The sequence below is a fragment of the Triturus cristatus genome, chromosome 6, assembly GCF_964204655.1.
Source record: "Triturus cristatus chromosome 6, aTriCri1.1, whole genome shotgun sequence".
NCBI lineage: Eukaryota > Metazoa > Chordata > Amphibia > Caudata > Salamandridae > Triturus > Triturus cristatus.
Window position 1 is genome coordinate 1229392488 of NC_140589.1, and position 23173 is coordinate 1229415660.

Sequence of the window (23173 nt, forward strand, 5' to 3'; positions counted from 1 at the left end):
GGTTTCCCGTAGTCTGGAGTGGGCGACGACTGCCTGGGTCGAGCCCACCTGCAACAGCTAAAGTAGTCTACCATGAAGCACAGGGAACGCTTGTGATCCTGCAGGGCACAAATGTGGAAATACGCATCCTGAAGTTCCACAGCTCCCATCCAGTCTCCAGGGTAGACAAAACCAGAACGAATGTGAGCATCCTGAATTTCTCTTTCTGAAGAAATGCATTGAGAGAGCGAAGATCTAGTATAGGACGGAGGCATATATTCTTTATTGGCACCAGAAAGTAGTGGGAATAACAATGGCATCCTACTTCTTATACTGGCACCATCTCGATGACTAGTTTGGCCAGCAAGCAAAGCCGTCACTTCATGACGGAGCAAAAAGAGATGGTCCTTTGTCAGCCTTTCTGTGACTGATGGCAAAGTAAGTGGGGTTTCCAGAAATCAAATGTCATAACCCTATGGAACATTTTGGAGCACTTACTCCAACGGATGAATGAGCTGAGATGAGGACCTGTTAAAGAGGATTGAAGGTTGCAGCAGCTGTCGGGAAACTGGACAGGACCCTGAGTTTGGGTCCCGCATCCTCTGTGGGATCTGCATCAAAGCCCACAAAAGGACTGGGAAGTCTGCTGGCCTGGGGAGGTAAGCCCCGGTCTTGGCCACATTAGAGGCGAAAGGACTGTTGCCAGGAACTAAAGGAAAGGCCCAGGGATCAGGCGGCAACCCGGCTCTCCTTGAAGCGCTCGAGCGCCAAGGAGAGCCTTGGCACCGAAAAGAGGAGCCTTCAAAGGTCATCTTTCAAAGACAATTAGATACTCCGTGAAACCCTCATGGACCCAACAAAGAATGGCGGCTGACTGCCACCGTAGAGGCCATGGCCCTGTCTAGTGAGTCAGTGATGTCCATTCCACATCGAACGGTGAACTTTACTGAGTCCCGCCCATCAACAAATGCCTGGTGAAGAATCGTTCTGCCCTCTTTAGGAAGCATGGGCAGCAGCTGCACAACTGAGTCCCACAAGCCGCATACGTATCAGCTCAAATAACATGCAGTGTTTAATGACTACAATGTCAAGCTGTTGGAAGAGATTTGCTTCCCAAAGGTATCCAGCCTTTTCGATCCCCTATCCGGGAAGGTAGTAGGGAATGCGCTTGGGTGGACCTTCGCTGCTGAGGCCTGCACTACCAGGCTTTTGGGACAGGGGTGCTGAGACGAAGATAGGGTCTCCAGGAGCGGGCGATGTCGACAGGTAATCATTCTGCGCGCCGGAGCTCCCATGCAGGGTGTGGCCCAGGCCCCCAAGAGAACTTTGCTGAGGGACTCATTAAAAGGCAGCAAAGGCTCTGCATAGCTAACCCTAAGTTAAAGCACCTCTGCCAAGACGTTAGTCTTGATTTTGACAGAGAGTAGCAGTATATCAAGGATCTCCACTGCCTTGCACATCACTACCGCAAAAAACGCACCTTCCTCTGTGGCCATGACGGGAAATCAGGCCAGAGTCTGGAGAGATGTCCAGGCTACTTGCGTCACCCAGCTTCCTTTACAGGTTCTCCTCCTGGTAGGAGTTGTTCTCCAGAATGCCATAACCCTTTTCATCATCCCCTAGTTTCTAAAAAGAGGGTCTATTTAGGGGTGGCAAGTCCAGAGCGTTTTGGCGGTGCCCTGACGGTGCTGCCGACGTTGAATTCAACTCGGGGCAGTGCTGTCTTGGAGTTGGGCAGTAGAATAGGTTCCTCTTCGTGCAGCGCGGGTGGCACAGGGGACAGCGTTGGATGGAGTCCAGAGTGCCATGTGCAAACTAGCCAACGGTAACCCAGCCAGGGCACTTCTCAGTTCCATGGGGCCCAAAGGTGTTTCAGAGGGAGCAGTTGGCTCAAAGCTCCTTGAGTTGGGCAAGATTTATGACAGCTCTCGGGAAATTGCAGAAGCGTGGAACAGACACAGTTGCCGGCTCCACAATTGGAGTGCAGGAACGGAGCCTAGAAGCACAGCTAGGAAATGGTCCTTCTTGTGCTACCTGGACTTACCCGACTTTGATGACAATGACTTGGAACGGGATGGCGATTGTCCGCGGAACCGACTCAGATTACAGGCCAGAGATCTCCTATGGGATTGACGTGGAGCCTTCTTCTGCAGCACAGTCATGAGCCTCATCGGCCGCTCATGAATCGTCTTCGATGCACAGACTTGCAGTCACCACAAGTCCTAGGGTTGTGGTCCGACCCCAGCCACATGAGGCAAACCAAGTGTGGGTCAGACAGACATCTGTCTGTGACATTTTTTTCATGGGTCAAACCCCATGTGTTACCTGCAGGAGTCTGAGGCCAGTGGATGGACAATGGCCACAGACAGGAAGATGTACTTGGTTCGTGCTTCACAGAAAGGACCATCAGTGCAAGGCCTGAAGAAAGCAGGAAGGAACAGGAGGAGTTGACAAAACTAAAGGTAGGAAAGGTATGTGATGTGAAGCCAACTAATGGGATGAAATAGGCAGGTTCTAAGCCCATTTTTAACCTTATTTTGGTGTAAATAATACATTTCGCTGACAGTGCATGCGCAATGTAGGCTAAACCTAAAAAAGATAATTTACATAGTATACTCTGCATCCCTGTGAATGTTCATTGTAATCCGTGCTGCAGTATTGGCCCCATGTCCAATTTAAAGAGTTTATGAAAAAGAACTGGGGTCCAAATCTGATTTGTTACCCCTTTTTTCCTTTGCACCCCCTAGACCAAATTTTCCATCCTCCATCAACGTACAATGAGGAATACTGTTAGAAAGTTTCAAGGAGATTCGTCACATGGGTGCAAAGTTATTGAGGGGCAAAAATCTGAAGAATTCCTATTTCTGGTAACTATAACTATATATATAGGAATACTTTTAGAAAGTTTCGTAGAGATTCTATATACAGTGAAAAAACAAAGTTTAAAGCAACGCTGTAGAAAGGTGTGATGAAAAGATCTGTTTTTTGTTTAAAAATAAATAAATTTAAACTTAGAAACTCACTGGAAAAAGACTAAAAGTTAAAGTAACGTAGTAAGTTGGGTGAATGTCAGTGACAACATTAACGTTTTGAACTTAAAGAACCCCACAAATTCACCAGTATACTTAGCAGAGCTAACTATAAATTGCACCCCCGCCATGCACTGCTTATGACTTCACATATTACATCACCCATGACATGTGCTATGACATTGGTATGGCATCACTGATGACATCTCAAATGACATCACAGATGACATCATTCAAGTTTCTTTTGTACACATTGCTTTATGGCATTAAAGCTATGAAAGTAAGAGCAAAATAGCTCAGCATAACATGAAGCATCATTACTGATTTCATACATACAACCACCATAGGTAAAGCAAGCTTGTGTTCTGTGCAATATTGATCCTATAGCGTACACTTCATGGGTAGCAGAGATCATGTTGATTATGAACCACAGATAAAAGGGTGACCTGTACTGCACACGGTGTTCAATCTGTATACAACTTCTCAGGGAAAACCAAGTTCCTCCAGATACTGAAGCCCTGTTATAATGCCCTACTATGGAGACAGCCTTTACCTTTATCGAACCCATCACAGTCACTCAACCTTCATTGAGAAATGAAGTGGATATGAGTGAAAAACAAGGGTACTGTTAACACGGTTTACTCTATGGGGAGAGTTTACTCTGTACCAAACTGTTTGCAGGCAGTAAAACTCATGAGAAATGCACCACCGAGTATTAAAAAGTACCTACTAAGGGCAGTGTACACTGTAGCAAAACGTGTCCAAAGAGTGACTATTCACTTAAGATAACTAAGGTCTGAAGGTGTTAAAGATCATACTACCAGCAGCATTCATACTGTGGTGAAAACTTTACAGATAACCAGGGCCACTGGCATTATAAGATTGTGTGACGATTTTCGCATAATTATATAATTATATATTATATATTTAACGCATGTGCCACATAATCCATCATCTGCTGCATAATCTGCAGATGTTAACCAAAAAAATAGTTTCTAGGTCAAACTGTTCAAACGTTACTCAAAAAAGCAGTGGCATGTTGCTGTGCAGTGCAAGGCCCTTTGCAAAAGTTGAACTGGTCACCTTTCTGTAGCATATTGCTGTGTCTGGATGTTAAACTGGTACTAATGAGTTGCAACTAATGCCCAGACAGTGTTAACAAGTTTAAACATGACAAAACAATGAAGTAATACTATCCCATTATGTGGCTTTTCTTGCTGTATAATTTACTCAACCCTGCTGCATAATTTGGCCCTCCCCTGCCGCATAATTCCAGTGACCCTGCAGATAACCCATCTTCTGAAGCAAAACAAGCACACGTACATAGGTTAGCACCTGGTGCACACAGTCTTCTATGTTATGTAGAAGTTGTCATGCTGAGACAATTCTGTCTAATAACTCAAGGCTGCTTACAATACTTGATAAGTTTTATGTAGAATCTTTGCCCCATTCCTGAGTCTTTTTGAGCCCCGGGAAGCCCATACCCCCTGGACAAACTTTAATAAACAAGCATTGGCATAGCCAATAGGTCTCGCCTTTGGGGCGTTATACGTGTTTAGACAGAGCTATTGGGTTTGTTAACGTTTTTAATATGTGTTGTAGAGCATTGTGAATGGATGGATGGATGGAAAGACTCAATGATGGAGAGATGGATGGAAGAGTGTGAAGGAAGGGAAGAATGCAAGACAGGAGACTGGGAGACAATGAGGGTCAGAGGGTCACTACGGTAGCAACTTATTTGGGGGGTTAAAATATCTGCTTCTGTATCAGATATCCCTGATATTAATATGCTCCCAGTGGTCAAATCTATCAATTTGAAGCTCGGAAAATTGGATCACTTGCATCTCTCCTTATATGGTCGCTGCAATATTCTCAAAATGTTAGTCTTGCCGAAATTATTATATTTGTTCAGAACTATTCCGTTAGAATTTTCTTTAGCGTCTTTGAGTAGCGCCGAGAGGGCCGGTTCGAGATTTCTCTGGGGGTATCGTCGAGCACGGAGAGCAGCTAAATTGATGTGCCTCCCAAGAGTCTGAGGGGGTTGGGCGGTCCCAAATCTGCTAATGTATTACTGGTCAGCTATGCTGCAACATTTTGGAATCCTTCTTGTAGGGGGTAGGGCAGATGTCCCTTTAGCAAATAGGCCCACTATTTATGAAATAGGTCTGGGGGACGCCGCTAAGAGTATTCTAGTAAAGATACTAGAACCTAGTTATTTTAAAAAGACAAGATTCAAAGTGATCTACGCTGCATTTACGATTTGGCGGAAGATTCGCCGCAGGTGTGCAATCGCAAATATTAACTCATATACGCCCTTCTCCGCTGCTGGAACGCTGCCATCAATTTCCAGGATCAAGTCATTCTACGATGGCAGTTACGTGGATTGCAGGTTATTGGGGATTTGTGTTCGGGAGGGGAAATATCTACTTTTTCTTTTCTTAAGGAAAAGTACAATTTACATACCCATGATTTCTTTAAATATCTTCAGATTAGAAGTTTTCTGGGAAAACCCCGGAATGAGATGATTAGTAAATTTGGGAATATAACTATAATAGAAATGGCTCGTAAGAAAGTGAGAATAGGCTTGATCTATCAGTATCTTTTATCCTGTCTACCGGATGATTTGGACTCGCAGGATCTGAAGTGGGATGGGAAATTTGGTAGGACAGGGGTCGATATTAGGGTCACGCTACAGTTAGCAAGTCGGATTTCAGTTTCAGGCAGTTTACAGACCCAATGTTATATGAGCATGTTCGACCTATATTATACTCCTGCTAAGATTGCAAAATGGGGGGGACAGAAGGGCGATAGATGCGCTAGATGTGGATTTCAGGCTGCGGATGTAATGCATATGTTTTATGTGTGTCCTAAGCTGGGGTTATTTATGCATGAGATCGAGCAATTTATCAATGTGATGTTAAAGATTCAGTTCAAAATTTCCCCTGAACTTGTGATAATGGGTTGTGATGGCAATGGGTCTATTGGGGGCTCAAGTTATATGGCTGCTTTTCTTTTTCTAGCAATGGCAATGATTCGGCTATGCATTACATCACAGTGGATTAGCCCGGAAGCTCCAACTTTTTCTAATTGGAGAGCTAGGATGTTAGCATTATACAACCTGGAGTCCTCTGTTTTTCTGTTAAGGGGGAGGAAAAGGCGGGAGTTCGGGGCTAGAATCTGGGCCCCTTTCAAGGATTGGTTTGATGGCTGATGATTTGTTTTTGTAGTCTCTTTCCTCTTTTGTTCTTTTCTTTATTTTATTGTGCTGTGTATAGCATGCTTGTCATCATTGTAAATTTAAAATCAAAATAATAAAAAAAGTCAACAAAAAAAAAAAGGGAAAAAACGCCAAAACCTCATCTTCTTTCCATCCATTTTATTCATGCCCTTTTTTAGCACTGGCTGAAAGGCTCTCAAACAGACGCCATGTGGTTCCAAGTGGAGAGGGCCCTTTGAAGGTTCCCCCTGCAATTATGTAAAATAGCCATTCAGGCAGCTGATAGAATTGGAAGGGGTTCTGCCCCCAGGCCCCTCCCTGCATCCCCCTCAATGGGCCCAGCCTCCCCTGTTTGGCTTTTCAGAGCAAACCTAACACAATGCCTTTCTTCAGGACAAAGGGAGCTGAAAAGAAGTGAAGAAAAAAAAAAGTGCCCAAACTTGTACATTGAAAGTCAAGGGAAGCCTCGGCAGTTTAGAAGCCATAAATACCTCTAAAAGGGAGGCGGCAGCAAAAGGCCAAGCCCGTTCAATAAAGAGAGTTTCCCAAGCAAACGAGCGAGGCCTTTTTCTGCCCAAGTAAAAGTCACAGCCCTCTGTTCTCATCACAGTGAGGCATTCAGAAAGTTGGTGGACTGGCAGCCCCATCCTATATTTTACGCGGTCTTCCTTGATTGCTGCAAACCGCTATTATTTGTTTACATTGTAAGCGAGAGCGATTGAATCGCAGGAAAATGACCATTTTAGTATGCGGTAAATGACCGCTTTACATAAAGAAAACAGGGGGAGGAGCTGGGCGAGAAATGTAAAAGCGCATAATACAAAATCGTGTCACCAGGGCGTGAGTGAAAGAAAATGCGTAATGGAAAGGATGTAGGGAACAGAAAGACAGATTTAAGAAAGAAATTATGGAATTATTAGGGAAGAAATTAAAAGGGGAGAAGGAAAGATAATGAGAATGAAAGACGCTGCAGCGTCCCGCGAGTGATGCGCGCGCGATCGAAACAAGCAGCAGCTGATTTCAAGCACACTTGTGCTTGCGGCACCATTCCCCTTGAGGGAGCGAGCAACAGCCAATTAGCATGCGCGCCGCTGCTCGCTCCCGCAGGGTGGATGCTGCCACAAGCACGAGTGTGTGCTTGAAAATGAGCAGCGCGACGGCTAAAGGCCCTCCTATGCAGCGCATGCGAGCTGCATGGGCGAGACCTAAAAAGGAGAGGGAGCGTGCTCCCAAGCATTATTAGGCCCTTGGGACCCCATGCCCTGGTGCTGAAATGTAAAAGGGGAGGGGGCCACACAGCTCCTCTACACAAGCTTTTTTTGGCCAAGCTTATTTGAAAGGGGAGGGGGGCGCGTAGCCCCCCTCTACAAGCCTCATTGGGCCCGAGGACCCCATTGCCTGGAGCCATACATAATAAAAAGGGGGAGGGCGTCGCGTGGCCCACCCCCAGGCCTTATTAGGGCCCGGGGACACCATTCCCCAGGGCCTTCTATTTTTCTTTTCTTTTTTTTTTTTAAGGGAAGCGAGGCCATTAAAGGCTCAGGGAAGGGGAATGTGTGGCCCCCCTTCCCATTAAATAAAGTGACAGTCCTGGGGATTGGGTCCCAAGGAGCTTTATTTTAAGGCTTGGCCGCATGCCCCCTCCCCTTATTAAATATATTGGACCCCACAGGATGGGGTCCGCAAGGCGAAACACGGCTGGGGGATGGGGGGAGGTCACATGGCATACTCCCCTTAATACCTTGATTGAGCCACGGGGTGGGGTCCAACCGTCGAAAATGATTCGGGGAGAGAGACTGTGCCCACCTCTCCTTAAATATACACCACCATGGGGGCTGGGGCCCTACTGATGGCAACATTTGTCAATTTTTATTTATTTTGTTTGGGGACATCTCCGGCATAGGGTTCCATGAGACTTGTGGGAGCTGCGTCCGCAGCAATGAAAGGACTGAGGTGCCTGCTGGCTCAGATGGCTAGAGGAAAATGACCAGGCTGAAAGTCCCCACCATTGCCATAGAGGGAGAGGTAGGCGGAATGCGGTTGACACGTGGCCATGGTGAGCCCCAATTACCTAGAGGTGGCCCTAATATCCTGGAAACGTTCAAGCATCAAATCCACCTTGTCACCAAAAAGGGGAGTGTTGTCGAAGGGCATGTCCATAAGGGATACCTGGACAACCCTCAAAAAGCCTGCTGTCCTCAGCCAGGCATGATGTAAAAGCACCACTGTGGAAGCAATATCTCTGCGCAGTGAGTCGGTCGTATCCCATCTGCATCTGATTGTGAGCTTCGCTGCTTCAATGCCATCAGCAGTAGCTTGGGAGAGTATGCCTCAGACCTCCTCCGAGACCACGGGCAGCTTTTGCACAATGTATCTCATACAGAATGGGAATATCTGTCCAATAAGCATGCGGTGCAAGGCTGGTGGAAGAGAAAATACTCTTTCCAAAGGTATCCAGCTTCTTGGACTCCCTATCCAGTGGTGAAGTAAGGAACGCACCAGGATTAATTTTGGAGGTGGAGGCCTGGACCACTAGAGACTCAGGGGTGGGATGCTGTGTGAGGAAGGCTGAGTCCCTGGAAGCAGGGCGATGGCGGCGGGTGATAGTCCTGTGCAGGGGTGGCTGTGCAGGAATTGGCCCAGACCCTGAGCAGAACTTCAGTGAGGGCTTCATTAAAGGGGAGTAGGGGTTCTGGTAGGGACACCCCAGGTTGAAGCACCTCTGACAAGACCTTGTCTTGATTTACACCGTGGGCAATGTCAGGTCCAAGATCACGGCAGCCCTCTTAACCATCACAAAGGAAGCCCTTTCCTCCATAGCAACCATGGGTGGAGAGAGGAGGCCAATGTCTGATGAGGTGTCCAGACCACTGGCTTCAGCAAGCTCCTCATACCAGTTGTTGTCGGCAATGGACTCTCCTAGGGGTTAGAATAACCATAGGGATCCTTCGGTACCCTCCATTCATGTTTCTCAGAGGGCCCATCAGGAAAATGTGGGCCTGGTAAGAACCGACATAGTGCAATGCCAGTCTGACACCGTTTCGGAGTAGGGAATCACAATGGGTTTGGCGGCCACAGAAATGGTCCCCAGAGGAGGTTGTGATGTCACGGCCGGAGCCAGGGCTCATCCAGATCCACCAATGGAACCAGTCAGAGTATCTTTCGAATTAATGGCCTGACAAAATTCTCAAAGTTGGGCAGGGGTCGCTTCGGCTCTGGGAAACTCTGGGAAGCGCGGACCAGACCCAGATTCAGGCGCGGGCTTCACAGGGACGACATGGGAGCTAGGCCTGAACATGTTGCGCTGTTTCCACACCTCCTCCAATGAATGGGACCAGAGCAGGGAAGTCAAAGAATGCTTCAACTTTTTGGACTTCTTATGGGACTTACCTGAAGAAGTCCGAGATCGTGCAAATTGCCGAAGTTAGCGATTTGGAGAGCAGTCCCAGGACCTCCACTGCAAATGGGACCTGGAGCTGTAGGGAGTTGCATGGAGAGCGACCAGAAGCTACATGGCCTGCTCGTGGATGGCCTTTGGATTTATGGTCCTTAAATTAGGGCAGGCCTTGATGTTGTGGTCCTGCTCCAGGAATCACAGACATGCCAAATGGGGGTCTGTCACAGACATTTGATACAAAAATGTGAGGGGGAAAAAGGCACACTGATGGAAGTTGACACAGTTGAAAAAGTCAGCCAAAAAACGACTGATGGGAGCTCGATCCAGATCCGCGCCAATGGCATAGAAAACAAAGAACTGAGGTCAGCGCACTGGGGTGACGCCTATATAGGCACAGCGCAATTCACTTCCGGAGCGTATGACGATGCGAGCCAAACAACAAAACCGACCAGTACACAAGGGAACAGCTAAAATAATTCCACATGCAGTCTGACGCCTGGGGGATTTTCTAAGGTAAGAAATCTGCAGCTAGAAGTCTCTATTAGATGAATAGATCAGATACCCGAGATAAAATATTGTCCGGTTGCAGGGATAAGGTTTTAAAGGATGAGAGCTTGTGATTTATGGAATGAGGTGTGAGCCATTTGCCGAAATACAATAACAGAGATTAAAGCAGACAGGCAAGCGACTGGGGAGAGGCTACACTCAAAAGGATGTGGCATGCAGAGGATGGAAAGTAAGGAGAGAATCATTCCAAGGAAAGAAAGGAGAGAAACAAATCGAGAGTTGTTGGTCAAGGTCAATTTTTCAAGCAGGGTTTAGAAATATCGTAGAACGAGGCTTTCTGGGACAGAATACAACCTGAGGGTGTAAAACTATAGAAAGAAACCAGATTAAATTGTGCTGTTTGCAAAGAAAAGATTGCTTAAACATGCAGGCCCAAGTATGCAGATCTTTCAAATATTAGGACCCGAGCCGGTTGTATGCAAAGCCATATATGTCAGCCCTTTTAAATACAGTCTAGTATCCCAGGCTTGGGTCAGGGTCTGAATACTTAGCAAAGGGAGGAGGTTCAGGCTTCTTCTTTAGGGACAAGTCTTATTTAATGATCTTTCCTGGCTATCGTAACAACATTGCACTAAAATGTGGTTTCACTCACCTGAGTTTTTGGGCATGGGCTAAGAGCGTCTTGCCAATATGGAGTCAGATTTACTCTACATGACCTAATGTCATTGTAGGTTGCTGCAGCTCAAAATTGCAAGAAGCATAAATTACAGTTTATTTAAGCAAACACTTGCTTTGTAGGCTATGGATTTATATATAGACCTGTTGCTATTGTTGACAATATAGCCATCCGGAGCCCCATCCAAAGGACAGTTGTACTCTCCTTGGTCCTGTTCTTTCATTCGCACAGTTGAGTGTCCCTTCACAGAAAATTGCTACCAATGCGAAAGGCAGATCCTTCTGGCGCCACATCTAGTTCTGCTCCAGGTAGGTCCTCAATTATATACTCACCAACGTTTAAGAGTTTGCTAAGCAAAGTTATTCAAGTAAAAGAACATTCTATCTGCACAAATGCAAGTGAATCTTAGGAAACATAAAATGATGGCTGTGGTCTATGTCAGGCATCAAATTTTCAGAAGTTTTATGCAGGTACAATTTACAAACATTGGCAAATCTAGTCGATATAGCTTTGCTATTTATTACATTAAAGCTTGCCATGTTGGCTTTGCCAATACTATTAAAAATTGTACAAATTATTTCTTTCCATAAGGATTTTATATAGGAGACAAAGAAATAAATGTGACAAACAGCGGTATGATTGAGTGTACTTTTCAGACGTAAAACAGTCCCCCGTGCATTCCAATAAAAGAACTTTGTGGTTGGTGGAATGGTACACTGAATAGCCAATAGCATGGGGTGAGACTGTACTACTCCTCTGGGTGGAGGCAAAGCCCATACTACATATAGTTTTAAAAAGGAAGGGAAACTAAATGCCAGGTCGAGTCCGAATGCAGCAAACAGGTGCAGGACCAGGGGGAACTGTGCTATTCTATATATCAGGCGACACGGTGCTGTCAAGCAGGGTGCAGTGTTCTCTTTACTTTTTAAAAGAGTGGTTACCTTTTCTTTATTACATTCAGAACAGTGAGCCAGAGCGGTGGTGAGTCAAAGTAAACATCTGCTTAAAAAAAAGGTAAAGGATAAAGCAAAGGCAACTCAAGCATTCTTGTCACTGCAGGATCTGACAAGGTATTACACCAGGACGAAGAGAACCATCGCTTACCATCTTGTTTGGCAAAGATCTTTTGAGTAAACAATCCCAGCATTAGTAAAAACAGAGTTGGCTTTAGTTCACAAGAGCAAAAAGTTACTTATTGAAACACTACAGAATGCAAAAAGAAAGATGCCACATAGTTCAGGCTTTAACAACTTATTAGTTCTGAGGACATGCTGCCAGATTCTTTTTTCTGAAGTTTCACTGATGGCGTTTGAAGAACATGAGAGTAGTGAGGCTTACCGTCATACCTTGAAAAGAAGTGTTGAAGCCAGTGTGCTCAATCCTCCAAAGAGTGGTTTAGATAGGTACTACAGAGAAGACATCTTTTTTGAACTATCACTTCTATAACAAATACTTCGATAATTCTATTACACCACTAGTATCGAATGGCTTACTGAGCCAGGGCTGGTAAAAAATACCCCAAAACACGCTTAAGTTGACCTTAAAAGTTCAGTATCACATATAACAGAAACAAAGGAAACCGACCAAGCATAGTGGAGAAAGCTTGTAGGCCCTAACCTGGCTCAGATGGACCGAGAAATACACTTCCACTTCGCCATTCATGCTACCTCTTACATCAGGATCTCAAGTTGTCGAGTTTTGGGTGTGATATGTTTAGCCAGTTCTCGCTCACACCCTTTTGCTTTCCTTTACCCATTATAAATGCAGTCAATCAAGAGATGCAAGTCTTAAACTTAGAAGTGGCTTTAAGTTCAAAGTCCTATTTGGAATAATATGAAATCTCTATTATTTGAGGGTAAAGTTAGTTTATGAGGGTAAACATCAAATTAGGCCAGTGTTCTTCAGTGGGACAGAGTTCTTAGTCGTTTGTGTGAATCTAGACCATGTAATAAAATGCACACAAAAGGACAACTAATTGCAAGTCACCCTTCATCTCATGGAGTCAGGTAACACCTATTGCGAGATAGTGGCTATACGTATTACAACACTGCCCCAAAAACTAATATGGTATGTTATCACAAAGAAGGAAAACTGTTTTCAAGGCATATGTGAAACATGCAGCCTGCCCTGGCTTTTCAGGAAACAACGCACTGCATGCTGGGATCGGAACGTCTATTCTTTTGGTGGGTAAAACGCAAGAGACAAACCCCCAACAATGCAAAACGCACTTGTCTATGTAGCCAGGTATGATTGAAAACTCAGTCGCAACACATGAACGCACCTTTTTGCGAATACTTGTCACAATATAAGAAAATACACCAGGATACAATATACTATTAAGAAAAGTTACTGTTTAGCTACGGAAGGGATGCTAACCTCACTTTAGGCTATGTCACCCATGAGTTAGCAGGTCTGCGGGTGCGTGCAGGGACAAGCCAGGCTAGACTGGACTACGAACGTGGGACCTGAACAGCTGCTAGTGCTTCGAAGCGGACTGGCCTAGCGGGGGTCACTATAGGAGCATTCTCCCGTGACACACGTTTGTGTGATGCGTTACGTGTTTGTGGTAAATCAAGGTTTGTGGTTCTAAGACCTGACGTCACATTATGCACACAGAAAAGAACTCCGCTTAAGTCCAGAACTGTCACACAGACGCATTCTGAGCGCCTGTCTCCCCCCCCCCCCGTCTTATTGATCCTGGGAGGCCAGGAACATCGAGAGATAGCACTTCTCCTTCGCCCCCCCCCCTTCCTATCATCTAATAGAGTGGCATGGGGCAGACGAGGGCACCGATCCTGCTCCTTCCCACTCGGCTCTGAGTGGGAGGTGGTGGTGGTGTGACCTGGGTATGTTACGTGTGGCTTCGGGAAGGATTAAAGCTAGGAGCACCCGAGGCTACAATAAGTCGGCAGGGCTGTCCTCCCCCTGCTACACCTCTAGGAATAAGCTTGGCTGTACATAGACACGCCCCATCACACTGCCACCGTCTCCCTGATATGCACAATAGACCCTTGCTTTAGGAGTCTCGAGACAGATACCATCATGCGGATCAGCACATAAGGCAATCCCTCGCATATTTCTGAATCTCGCAATGGCAGATACCAACAAAAAAAGAGTGGGGCAGAGGAACAAATCCCCGACTTCACAATAAAGACTTCACCAACAAATTTATTTTCTGTTGTCCCCAAACGTGCCTCACATACATTTTTCATTTTATTGGTCACTAAAAGAGAATACTTGTATGGGGCAACCAAAGACCTTAAACGTAATGTAAATGGTGGACACACAAGGAGTGTCTTTGCTTTGAGCCAAAAGTGTCAGGGCATCATGGAGTACGTGGGCCTGGTCACTTCTTATTGGAGGAGCCTTTCGGAGAGGAGGAGACTTCGAATACTGGTGCTTCAGCCGCTCCGCCATCCTGGAGAAAATTGTTCACCAAGACGTGACAAGGCCCACTTACTCCATGACATTTACATTTTAATCACATATAAAGTGAAGCATGATAAGTGATTGTGAGTACTTAAGTATTTGCCAAAATTTAATAGATTAGGGCTTAAAAACGTGGTCCTGATGAATTTCACAGACCCCTTGGGGCCACTGAAGGCAAGTAACATGCCAACCTATAAGCCATTTAATGATATTTATGTCTGGGTAGTCCTCTACTTGTGTTTAACCTGCCATGGGACCCAACTGTTCACCTAAGGGTTTCCATAGGCAATTTTGACCATTTTCCGATACCTTATCCCAATCTCATCTCAAAGCCCTCTGCATCCAGAGGACATCTCATCTAGGGGTAGTTCAGTGGACCATTTGCTCTTTATTTAACTAAGGATAAAAGATCTCCTTAAAAGAGTTCCACAAGGATGAGCGTTGGGATATACCCACCACCCAGCGAGGAGCAGGACCCGATGATAAAGCACACCACCTCAGGGGGGTTAGGGTCCCTGTATCTTAACTATGGAATGCCTTATAATTAGGGTCTATTTCCTGGGATTGTCTTGTAGCGTTTCCAAGCAAACAAGCAGTACCTCCTGCTCCAGATATCAATATCAGAACGTCATACTTTAATTATTTGATTATGGTTCTGAGAGGATGTATGACGGACAACCCTACCTCTGTTCTATTCCTTCTTTATTAGAAACCAGAGACCTACCTGTGCACCACGATCATTGACGAGTTCCACGGACCATCTTCCTTCATACTGGATCCACACAAAGATTCCTCCATCAGCATCACAGGTTGCCAGCTTCTGAAAAGGTTCATTCCACCGGACCAGGACAACCTAAAAATAAGTCATACACACAATGCTGTCAGTCTTCATGGGCACCTACGGCAATCACGAACAGCATCAAGAAGGTGTTTGTTGCCTACTCTTCTAGCGAATCAGAGTGATGCACAAATATGAATGTACCAGTTACAACCACAATCTTCAAAATCAAACTACTCTTTAAAAAATGCATAATAATACAGGAATTTTTTTTTAAATCTGTGGGTTCAAAATGTTTAGCAGCATCGTTTACTTAAGTGAGGGCTTCATGTACATGCCAAACCTGAGGATAAGTATTGACATTATTTTTGGGTGTTTACTCCCAACATTTCCCGTATTTTTTAAGTATTCTGGAAAGTTCTTGCTTTGAACTCTTTGAACTAATTTAGCAGAATGAAAGTTAGTCATCACTCACTACTGTTACAATCACTCTCCTTTCAATATAGAAGACAAAAAAACGGATACTTGAAAATGGCAGACATGATCAACATCTCTGTGTAGAAGCTCCGGGGTAAGCTGCATCCAAGGCAAACTTAAAGATTTGCTATTTTCCGAAAACAAAACCATGTCAGATTGTTTTACTCCATGCTGTACTGCAGCTATCAGGACCTAGATTATACATTGATATGAAAAGCTGCAGGGTGATTACAAATACTGCATTAGAATGTAAAACTACAAGAAAGTAGTTCCAAATGAGATGTTTTAAGAGTGTCAGTCACAATGTATTATGAACTGGATTGCGCCCTCATTGAAAAGGATGCGAACAACCTTCAGCAACAGTACTGTGCTGGAAATATATTTAACTTTTTAAAATTGTAACCATATCTAGCATGCCAAGACCTGTCAGTATGAGGGTACTCCACACAGGAAGAGAGCAGCAAGACCTCAAGGGTTCCCTTGAGATGGGAAGTGGGACCTGAAACAGGGAGAGGGGGCTGTTAGAACAGCTGTGAGGACCTGTGGCGTTATAGAGTCTCTCACAGCTAGTCAAATAGTATGGATGATATTTGAAGAGGCGGGTGAGGAGCGGCATACGAAATTTGGATAATGGTGGTGTAGTTCTGATTTGGGGGCGGGGGCTAGGTGGTTTAAACGCAGTTGAGGTTGAAAACTTAGGAATTCCAACTAGGAAAGTGTTTTGACTTTGGATAGTTCTTGAACCGTCTGATATTTCAAGTAGGCCTGGATAATAGTCATGAATAGCTTTTTGAGCAGGGCATTAATCCATTTACATTGGATTCTTTCAAATGGTAAGCTATAAGAGGTCACTTTTTATTGCGGTGATGGGGTCGAATTTCTTAGTAGAACGAACCAGAATATTTTGCCATAAGCATTGTAACAATTCTTCTTAAAAGGTAACATGCATGCCAACTTCCGGATTCTAAAGTACATTCATGCTGCAAGTATGTGCAGGTGACCTAATGTGCCAGAATGCTTCAGCGGAGATACACTATCACAGTTGTACTGTTTCATTTACTAAGAAACGAATAAAAAAAATCTAAAAATATAATATAGGAGCCATTGCCCATGCAGGATCTTCTAGTGCCCCCAGTGTTCTGCAGCCCAGGCTTTAATAATCTCAACATACTATAACGAGTTAGAAAGTTGCTTGTTAGAACAATTATTACACGAAAACAGCACCGAAATAAATCTTAGAAATATTTCTGATTTGCGTCCTCCTATATAGTAGTGGGCAGGAACTACTGGCTTCGCTGTCGTCTGTCTGGGCCCAAACTATCTACAAAGGCAAAGGCTCTGACTTTCCAATTTTCTCTGGGAGATTGAGATGGAGGAACACAATCCTGGAGCTTTCTCCAGCACCTTCACCCTTCCTGGAAGGCCGACAATTACAGGAATGGCAGCTCCAGTGGGTTGTGCTTAGTGGAGTGCGTGGCAGCTTTAAGAAAGCAACAACATCACTCAAGGTAGCGCAGTAATCGCTCCTAGTTATATCATGACACAAGCGAACACGCAGGAGAATAGGCACAGAGTTGGTAGATTAGAGGAAAGAGATTGTTAGGAAGTGCTTGGGAGAGACAGTGCAAAGAGAAAAAACTTTGGAATTAAAAAAAGATCGTATGGAGCACTCCAGGACAAATGAAATTAGTTTGCTACTGGATTAGATCTGGTTCTCTTTACTATAATTTTACGTGAAACATTGGTGGAGAGACAGACTACAAAAGCTAAGCATCACTCATGCTTTAATCATTTACAGCCATATGAATGAAACACTGTACACAAAAACAAGGTCACAATTTGAAACCACTATTTTTAGGGCACAGTAAAGAATTTTACAAACCATCCTATGTACAAATAGGTCAGTTTGTAAAATTCCGATTGGGTGTGGGTCGTAATTCAACCTACATCATGAAGAGTAATGAGACAAGTTACAACTGCGGCTCACACTAATTGGATACCCAAACATGGTGGCCTGTTAGTGCCAGTAGATCACCAGGTCTTTGATCGCTCCTAAATACATTTTATTTTAAATGCAGTCCGTTTTCCAAGTTTATTCAAGAGTTCGAGGTCCTAGGGGCCAATGTTGGACCCCGGGGGAAGCAGAGTCGTAGACTAGTCTTCCCCCGGGGTCTTTCGCGCGAGACGAGGCTAGGGGGTCAGGGTGTGGGGTTTGGGGTGGTTATAAGAATGCAGGGGAGGAAGGTGACTTCCTCTTCCTGCATTCTTGGCACTGTCGGGAGGGGTTAGTCTTTTGAGGGGTCAGTTGTAGGGCCTAGTTAGGTGTAGGTGCGGGAGGCTGTAAGGCGGTTCGTGGAGCCACTGATCGGTGGCTTGCTGGATTGGGTCCAGGACGTGGGTGGACAGCGCGCGATGGCGGCGGTAACCGCGGAGTAGGTAAGGGAAGACCTGCGATTGTTGGGCCGAGCCGGGCGGGGGGGATCTCCTCCGGCCCGGTGTCTTAGAGGAGGCGTGGGTGGGGATGTCGCGGGCCCCGCGTGCGGCCTCCGCGGGGGTGTCTGCAGTGGTGGTGGCTTGCATGGACGAGCCAACACCGACCAGTAATAGTGGGCCAGGGAAGGGGTGGGGCGGGGTGAAGAAACAGGCGGCGGCGTGCGGAGGGCGGTGCAAGAGCCTCCCTCCGCGCTTGGGATCCGGTACAGCGCTGGCGGTCGGTCCCGCGGAGACTGGCGGTTTGGCGGCAGGCCCGTGCGGGATTCCTGGCAGTGCGGTAGAGGTGGCGAGGAAGGGTGGAGCCCCCGTTTTGTTGCCAGAGGGGATGGGTTTTCCTTTGATGCTGGGAGGTGGGCCCGAGGCGGGGACTGGGCTTGTTGGGGATGGGGATCCCCCTCTGTTGCTGGCAGTTGGTCCGGAGGCGGTGGTGGGGGCCCCTGGGCAATGGGGTGACACCCCTATTGATCTTAGCACGAATTCCAGGGGGAACACGCCTGCCCCGAAAGGGTGTGTTCCTGGGGGCCCCGGTGCGGGTGGGGGGCGTGGGGGCCACCAGACAGGAGTTGAATGGGGGGTCCTAGGGGCAGCTGTGGGGTGGAGGGCCCCAGGGGTATTGCCCCCCGTCCTCCCGCGGTGGGAGGTGATGCCTTTAGAGGAGAAGATCAGGGAGCAACGCCTCTTGATACAAGCCACTGAGGCGCGTTTGGGAATAAATGAATGCTGAGCGGGACGGTGTGGGACGAAGTGGCGGTGGGGCCCCCCATGCCCACCTCGGAAGAAGAGAGATGGGCAGAGCAGGAGGAGAGGGCCAGGGGCCAGTGGGATTGGTCTGGGGATGTTGGTGGGTCTCAGGCCAGGTCAGGGACAGTCAGGACAGCTTTGAGGCCCTACAGTGCTGGGGCCCGCCCCGGTTGGAGCGACCTGGGGGGTGGGGGGGGATCCAAGCCGGCGGTGGTCGGCAGAGTGGGAGGTGGCAGGGCGCAAGACGGCCTCTGGGTGCCAGCCTGAAGCAGTAGGGGGGTCCGCGGCGGCCTTCCCTCCGACACAGAAGCAGGCAACGGCAGGGTGTGTGACTGGTGGTGGTGGCATGAGTGCGAAAGGGAGTAAGGGTGTGAAGCGTGATGTGAGAGAGGTGCTGTGGACGCCTGGGGATGTGGAGCCTGTGGTGGATTTGGATTATGAATCGGAGAGTGATGACCTGGAGGAAGGGGAGGTGAGGGACGACGAAGACAGGACTGTGGGGACGAAGAGCAACAGCAGGATTGGTGTTTTGCAGGTCGCGAAGCTTACAAAGTCCAAGGCGGAGGCGTCCAAAGCTGGCGGTGCCAGAGGAAAAACTGGAGTGACCCAGACGACCTTACAAGGTAAGGGGGCCTGGTGGGCGGTGGTCCTAAAGCAGGCCGGAAGAAGGCGCGCAGGTCTGTGGGCGTGGGGGATGGGTCTGTGAGGGATCCTGTGGGGGTGCCGCAGGGTGGGGCAGTTGGAGGGCTCACGGACATTGGGGCGGGGAAGTCTGTGGCAGTGGCGGAAGTACAGACAAGACGGAAGGGTCAGATGACAAGGGAAGTAAGGGAGAGGACAAACAGCCCAAAAAACTGCCGTACATGGGGTTAGCAATGGCACTGGGGTCGCATTTGTCAGAAAAAAATAGGAAGCAAATTTGGAACCACAAATATGTGGATGTGTTTAAGTTGTTACATAGGGAGATACAAGCAAAGGAGGGATCTAAGGAGGAGGAATCGGAACTGACGAGACGGCCCAGGGTCCCAGTGAACATGGAAAACTGGACGTCAGCTTTTCTCATATAAGCTAGTATTTATTGCGAGAAGCATCTAGACAGAGTCATAGCACTTCTCAAGTACATGGATAGCATTAGGAAAGCTCAGATGCATTTTGGGGGATTCGCCTGGCTGAGTTACGATGAAGAATTTCGGGCCAGGATCAGTGTGTATCCTGATAAGCCGTGGGGGGAGGTTGACCAAGAACTGTGGATGCAGTGGATATCCTCCACTCAGTCGTCGGCCTCTACTCACACGGCCAGCGGTTTGTCGGTCACTTATCGTTCCTTTCTACCGCGTCCCGCCCACAGTAGGGCGGGGGGGGACTTTCGGCCAGTGCAGGGACTACTGGGCCACCACCTTCCAAGCCAGGTAGCAACAACACAGGAGCGTGTTGGAGCTACAACAGGGGCTATTGTTCGCGATACCCCTGTAAGTTCAAGCATGAGTGCTCCAAGTGCGGAGGACGGCACACACTTACCCAATGTTTCACCTTGGCCACTCCTTCCGAGCAGTGGAAGGCTACGAAGGGGAGGAGACAGACTGGGCAGAAGGGAGCCTACGCCAATTAAGGTGGAGGCGATGGGCCTGTGGCTCTCACGTTACCCCGACAGGGAGGCGGCAGTGAAGGTTCAGTGGGGTTTCACAGAGGGTTTTCAGGTGGGGTATCAGGGCCGCAGAGAGAGGAGGTGGGCAGATAATCTGAAGTCCGCCAAGGAGTTGCCTGAGGTGGTAGCAGCTAAACTGCATAAGAAGGTGGAAGAAGGTGGTATAGCGGGCCCATTTGTTAACTGGCCGGTGGACGACTTGATCATCTCCCCATTGGGAGTGGTGCCTAAGAAGGAGCAGGGTGAGTTTCGAATGATTCATCACCTCTCGTGGCCGGAAGGGCAGTCTGTGAATGATTTCATCGCTAAAGCAGACTCTAGGGTGCTCTATGCCTCGGTGGATGATGCGATCCGTCTTGCGTGGGTTTGTGGGTCGGGGGCGGAAATGGCAAAGTGTGATGTGAAATCGGCTTTCCGCCTTCTGCCTATACACCCTGCGGATTTCTCTCTACTGGGCATGCAGTTCCCAGGGGCCATCTATGTGGACAAAGTATTGCCTATGGGGTGTGCAATTTCTTGAGCGCTGTTTGAAATATTCAGCACATTCCTGCAATGGGCTTTTACCCAGATCAGCGGACATCGGGAAGTATCTCACTACCTAGAGGATTTTTTCTTCGTGGGTAAGGGGCATTCCAGTGATTGTGACAGGGCCCTGTCACGGTTTCAGGAGATGTCGCAGCAATTCGGGGTTCCGCTGGCCCCGGAAAAAACGACTGGTCCCAGCTGTAGCCTGACCTTTTTGGAAATTGAACTGGACTCCATTCATTGGGTAGCTAAACTCCTTGACGCGAAGGTGACTGAAATGTCGGATTGTCTTTTGTGGGCGATTGGGGAGAAGAAGATTGCTCTGAGAGCTGTTCAGCAACTGTTGGTTTCCTGAACTTTGCATGTAGGGTGGTGAGGGCAGGACGGATTTTCTGTAGATGGCTCGGCATGGCCATGTCGGGCCAGTCTTACCGCACCACAGGGTCCGGATCTCCATGGGGGTCCAGGCCGATCTGAGGACATGGCTGACTTTCTTGGCTGAATTCAAAGGGGTGTCTCTGGACTTTGATGAGGACAAAATGGCTTGGCAAGTGCAAATTTACTCTGATGCAGCCAGGGCAGCGGGTTTTGGGATCTTCTGGGATGGCAGGTGGTGCGCAGAAGTCTGGCCGGCTCACTTGGTGAAGCAAGGGAGGAGCACTGCGTTTCTAGAAATTTTTCCACTGCTGGTTGCGTTAGAGGTGTGGGGCCCTGAATTATGGAATAGGTCCGTTCTGTTCCATGTGGATAACATGACTGTGGTCGAATTGGTCAACCGGCAGTGCGCAAGGGACCTGAGAGTGCTGAGATTGCTGAGGAGCTTTATGCTGCAGTGTCTGAGATTGAATGTGGTGTTTCGAGCAAAGCATATCCCAGGGGCGAATAATGACATTGCTTTGTCTCGTTCGCAGTGGCGACGGTTCCGGCAACTGGCACCTGGAGCGGATCAGTACAAGACCGATCTGCCGGTCGGCATCTGGGCCTGGGGGGAACAAGGGTGATAGGCCTGGCTGAACAATCTATAGCTGCTACCACCTGACGGACTTACAGACTGGCCTGGGCGGAGTTTGGCTCATTTATGGGCTGGTGTGGGGAGACGTCAACGGGAGACCGCTCAACTGTGGAACAGGGAGTGTTACAGTTTGTTTTACATTGCATTGACAAAGGTTTGTCTTCTGCGACGATAGCTGGGAAGCTGGCTGGTGTGTCCATTTAAGGCAGTTTGATTTTCGGTTTTGATCCAACGAACGATGTTATCATTAGCAGAGTACTGAGGGGTTGGGGTAGGGAGAAGGGAAAGGGTCGGAGGCAGGGGGTTTTGAGAGAGGCTATTACATTTGGATTGCTGGTTCGGCTAGTCGAGGAGTTGGCTTTCTGTTATGACGGTTTCTCGCCTTTGTATGGTACGCTTAACTATCAGCGTGGACTGTTTATTGCGCGATGCCTACGCAACAATTCTTTTTTTTTTTTTTAACATTCATTAAGGGAAAGGGGCAAATGCATTACCACACCAACGCAGGAGCCAGTGATTCTTTCAATGTTTAACAACCAGATTTCGGTCGCAGAACACTGATACACTGCATCAAATCAATATTTGGAAGGGATGTCTACAACACGCCCCTTCCAAAAACCGAATCAGTATCAGGTCGCAATTCCATTTTAGGAGTCTATTATGGCCTTTGGCCGAAATAAAGATTGGTTGTGCTGAGTTCAGCTTTGTACAGCTGGCCGTTCTAAATTAACAGTAAATTTCCAAATGGATTAACATTTTAAAATTACCACAACTCTCTGGAGTGATGTATAGAATAGGCACAGACATATATCCTTCATTTGGAGCAGTGTCAAATACAGATTGGGATTTTAACCCCTTGCTATTCACAGGATAGAACGGAATTCTCCATAAGCATCCCTCATGGAGTCGCTTCATCTATTTATCCAAGGGGCACAAACCTTGCAAAATTTCTCCAGGGACCGAATGCAGTTATAGTTAATTTTTCAAAAAGCAATTTTGATCAATTTCCAGCCACGCCATTACAACTGGTTACACTATGTCCAGAAAATTGGTGTGCATATGTATAGAGGAGCTTGAAAAAGATGGGAAGCACCCTGGCAAAGAATGTGTGTGGAAGCTTGAGCACAGCACCGGGGATGTGGGCCTTAGTCATAGTTAGAATTTAACATTCTCCTACATATCCTTCGCGGGTACGCCAACGCCACCAGGACATCAACGTTACAAGGATTGGGGTGGCACAGATGCTTATGCCCTTTTTTTTGTTGGCA

At 47.2% G+C, this 23173-nt stretch overlaps 1 protein-coding gene across 2 annotated transcripts in view; it reads right to left on the reverse strand.

Moving 5' to 3' along the window:
* The window catches only part of TULP4 (TUB like protein 4), a 787154-nt gene that overhangs the window by 352197 nt on the left and 411784 nt on the right, over window positions 1–23173 (reverse strand). For both annotated transcript variants that reach the window (XM_085612155.1, XM_085612156.1), the window contains one exon: window positions 14959–15087. In XM_085612155.1, coding sequence (XP_085468281.1) covers window positions 14959–15087 — 129 coding nt within the window. The remainder of the gene's footprint in view (window positions 1–14958; window positions 15088–23173) is intronic.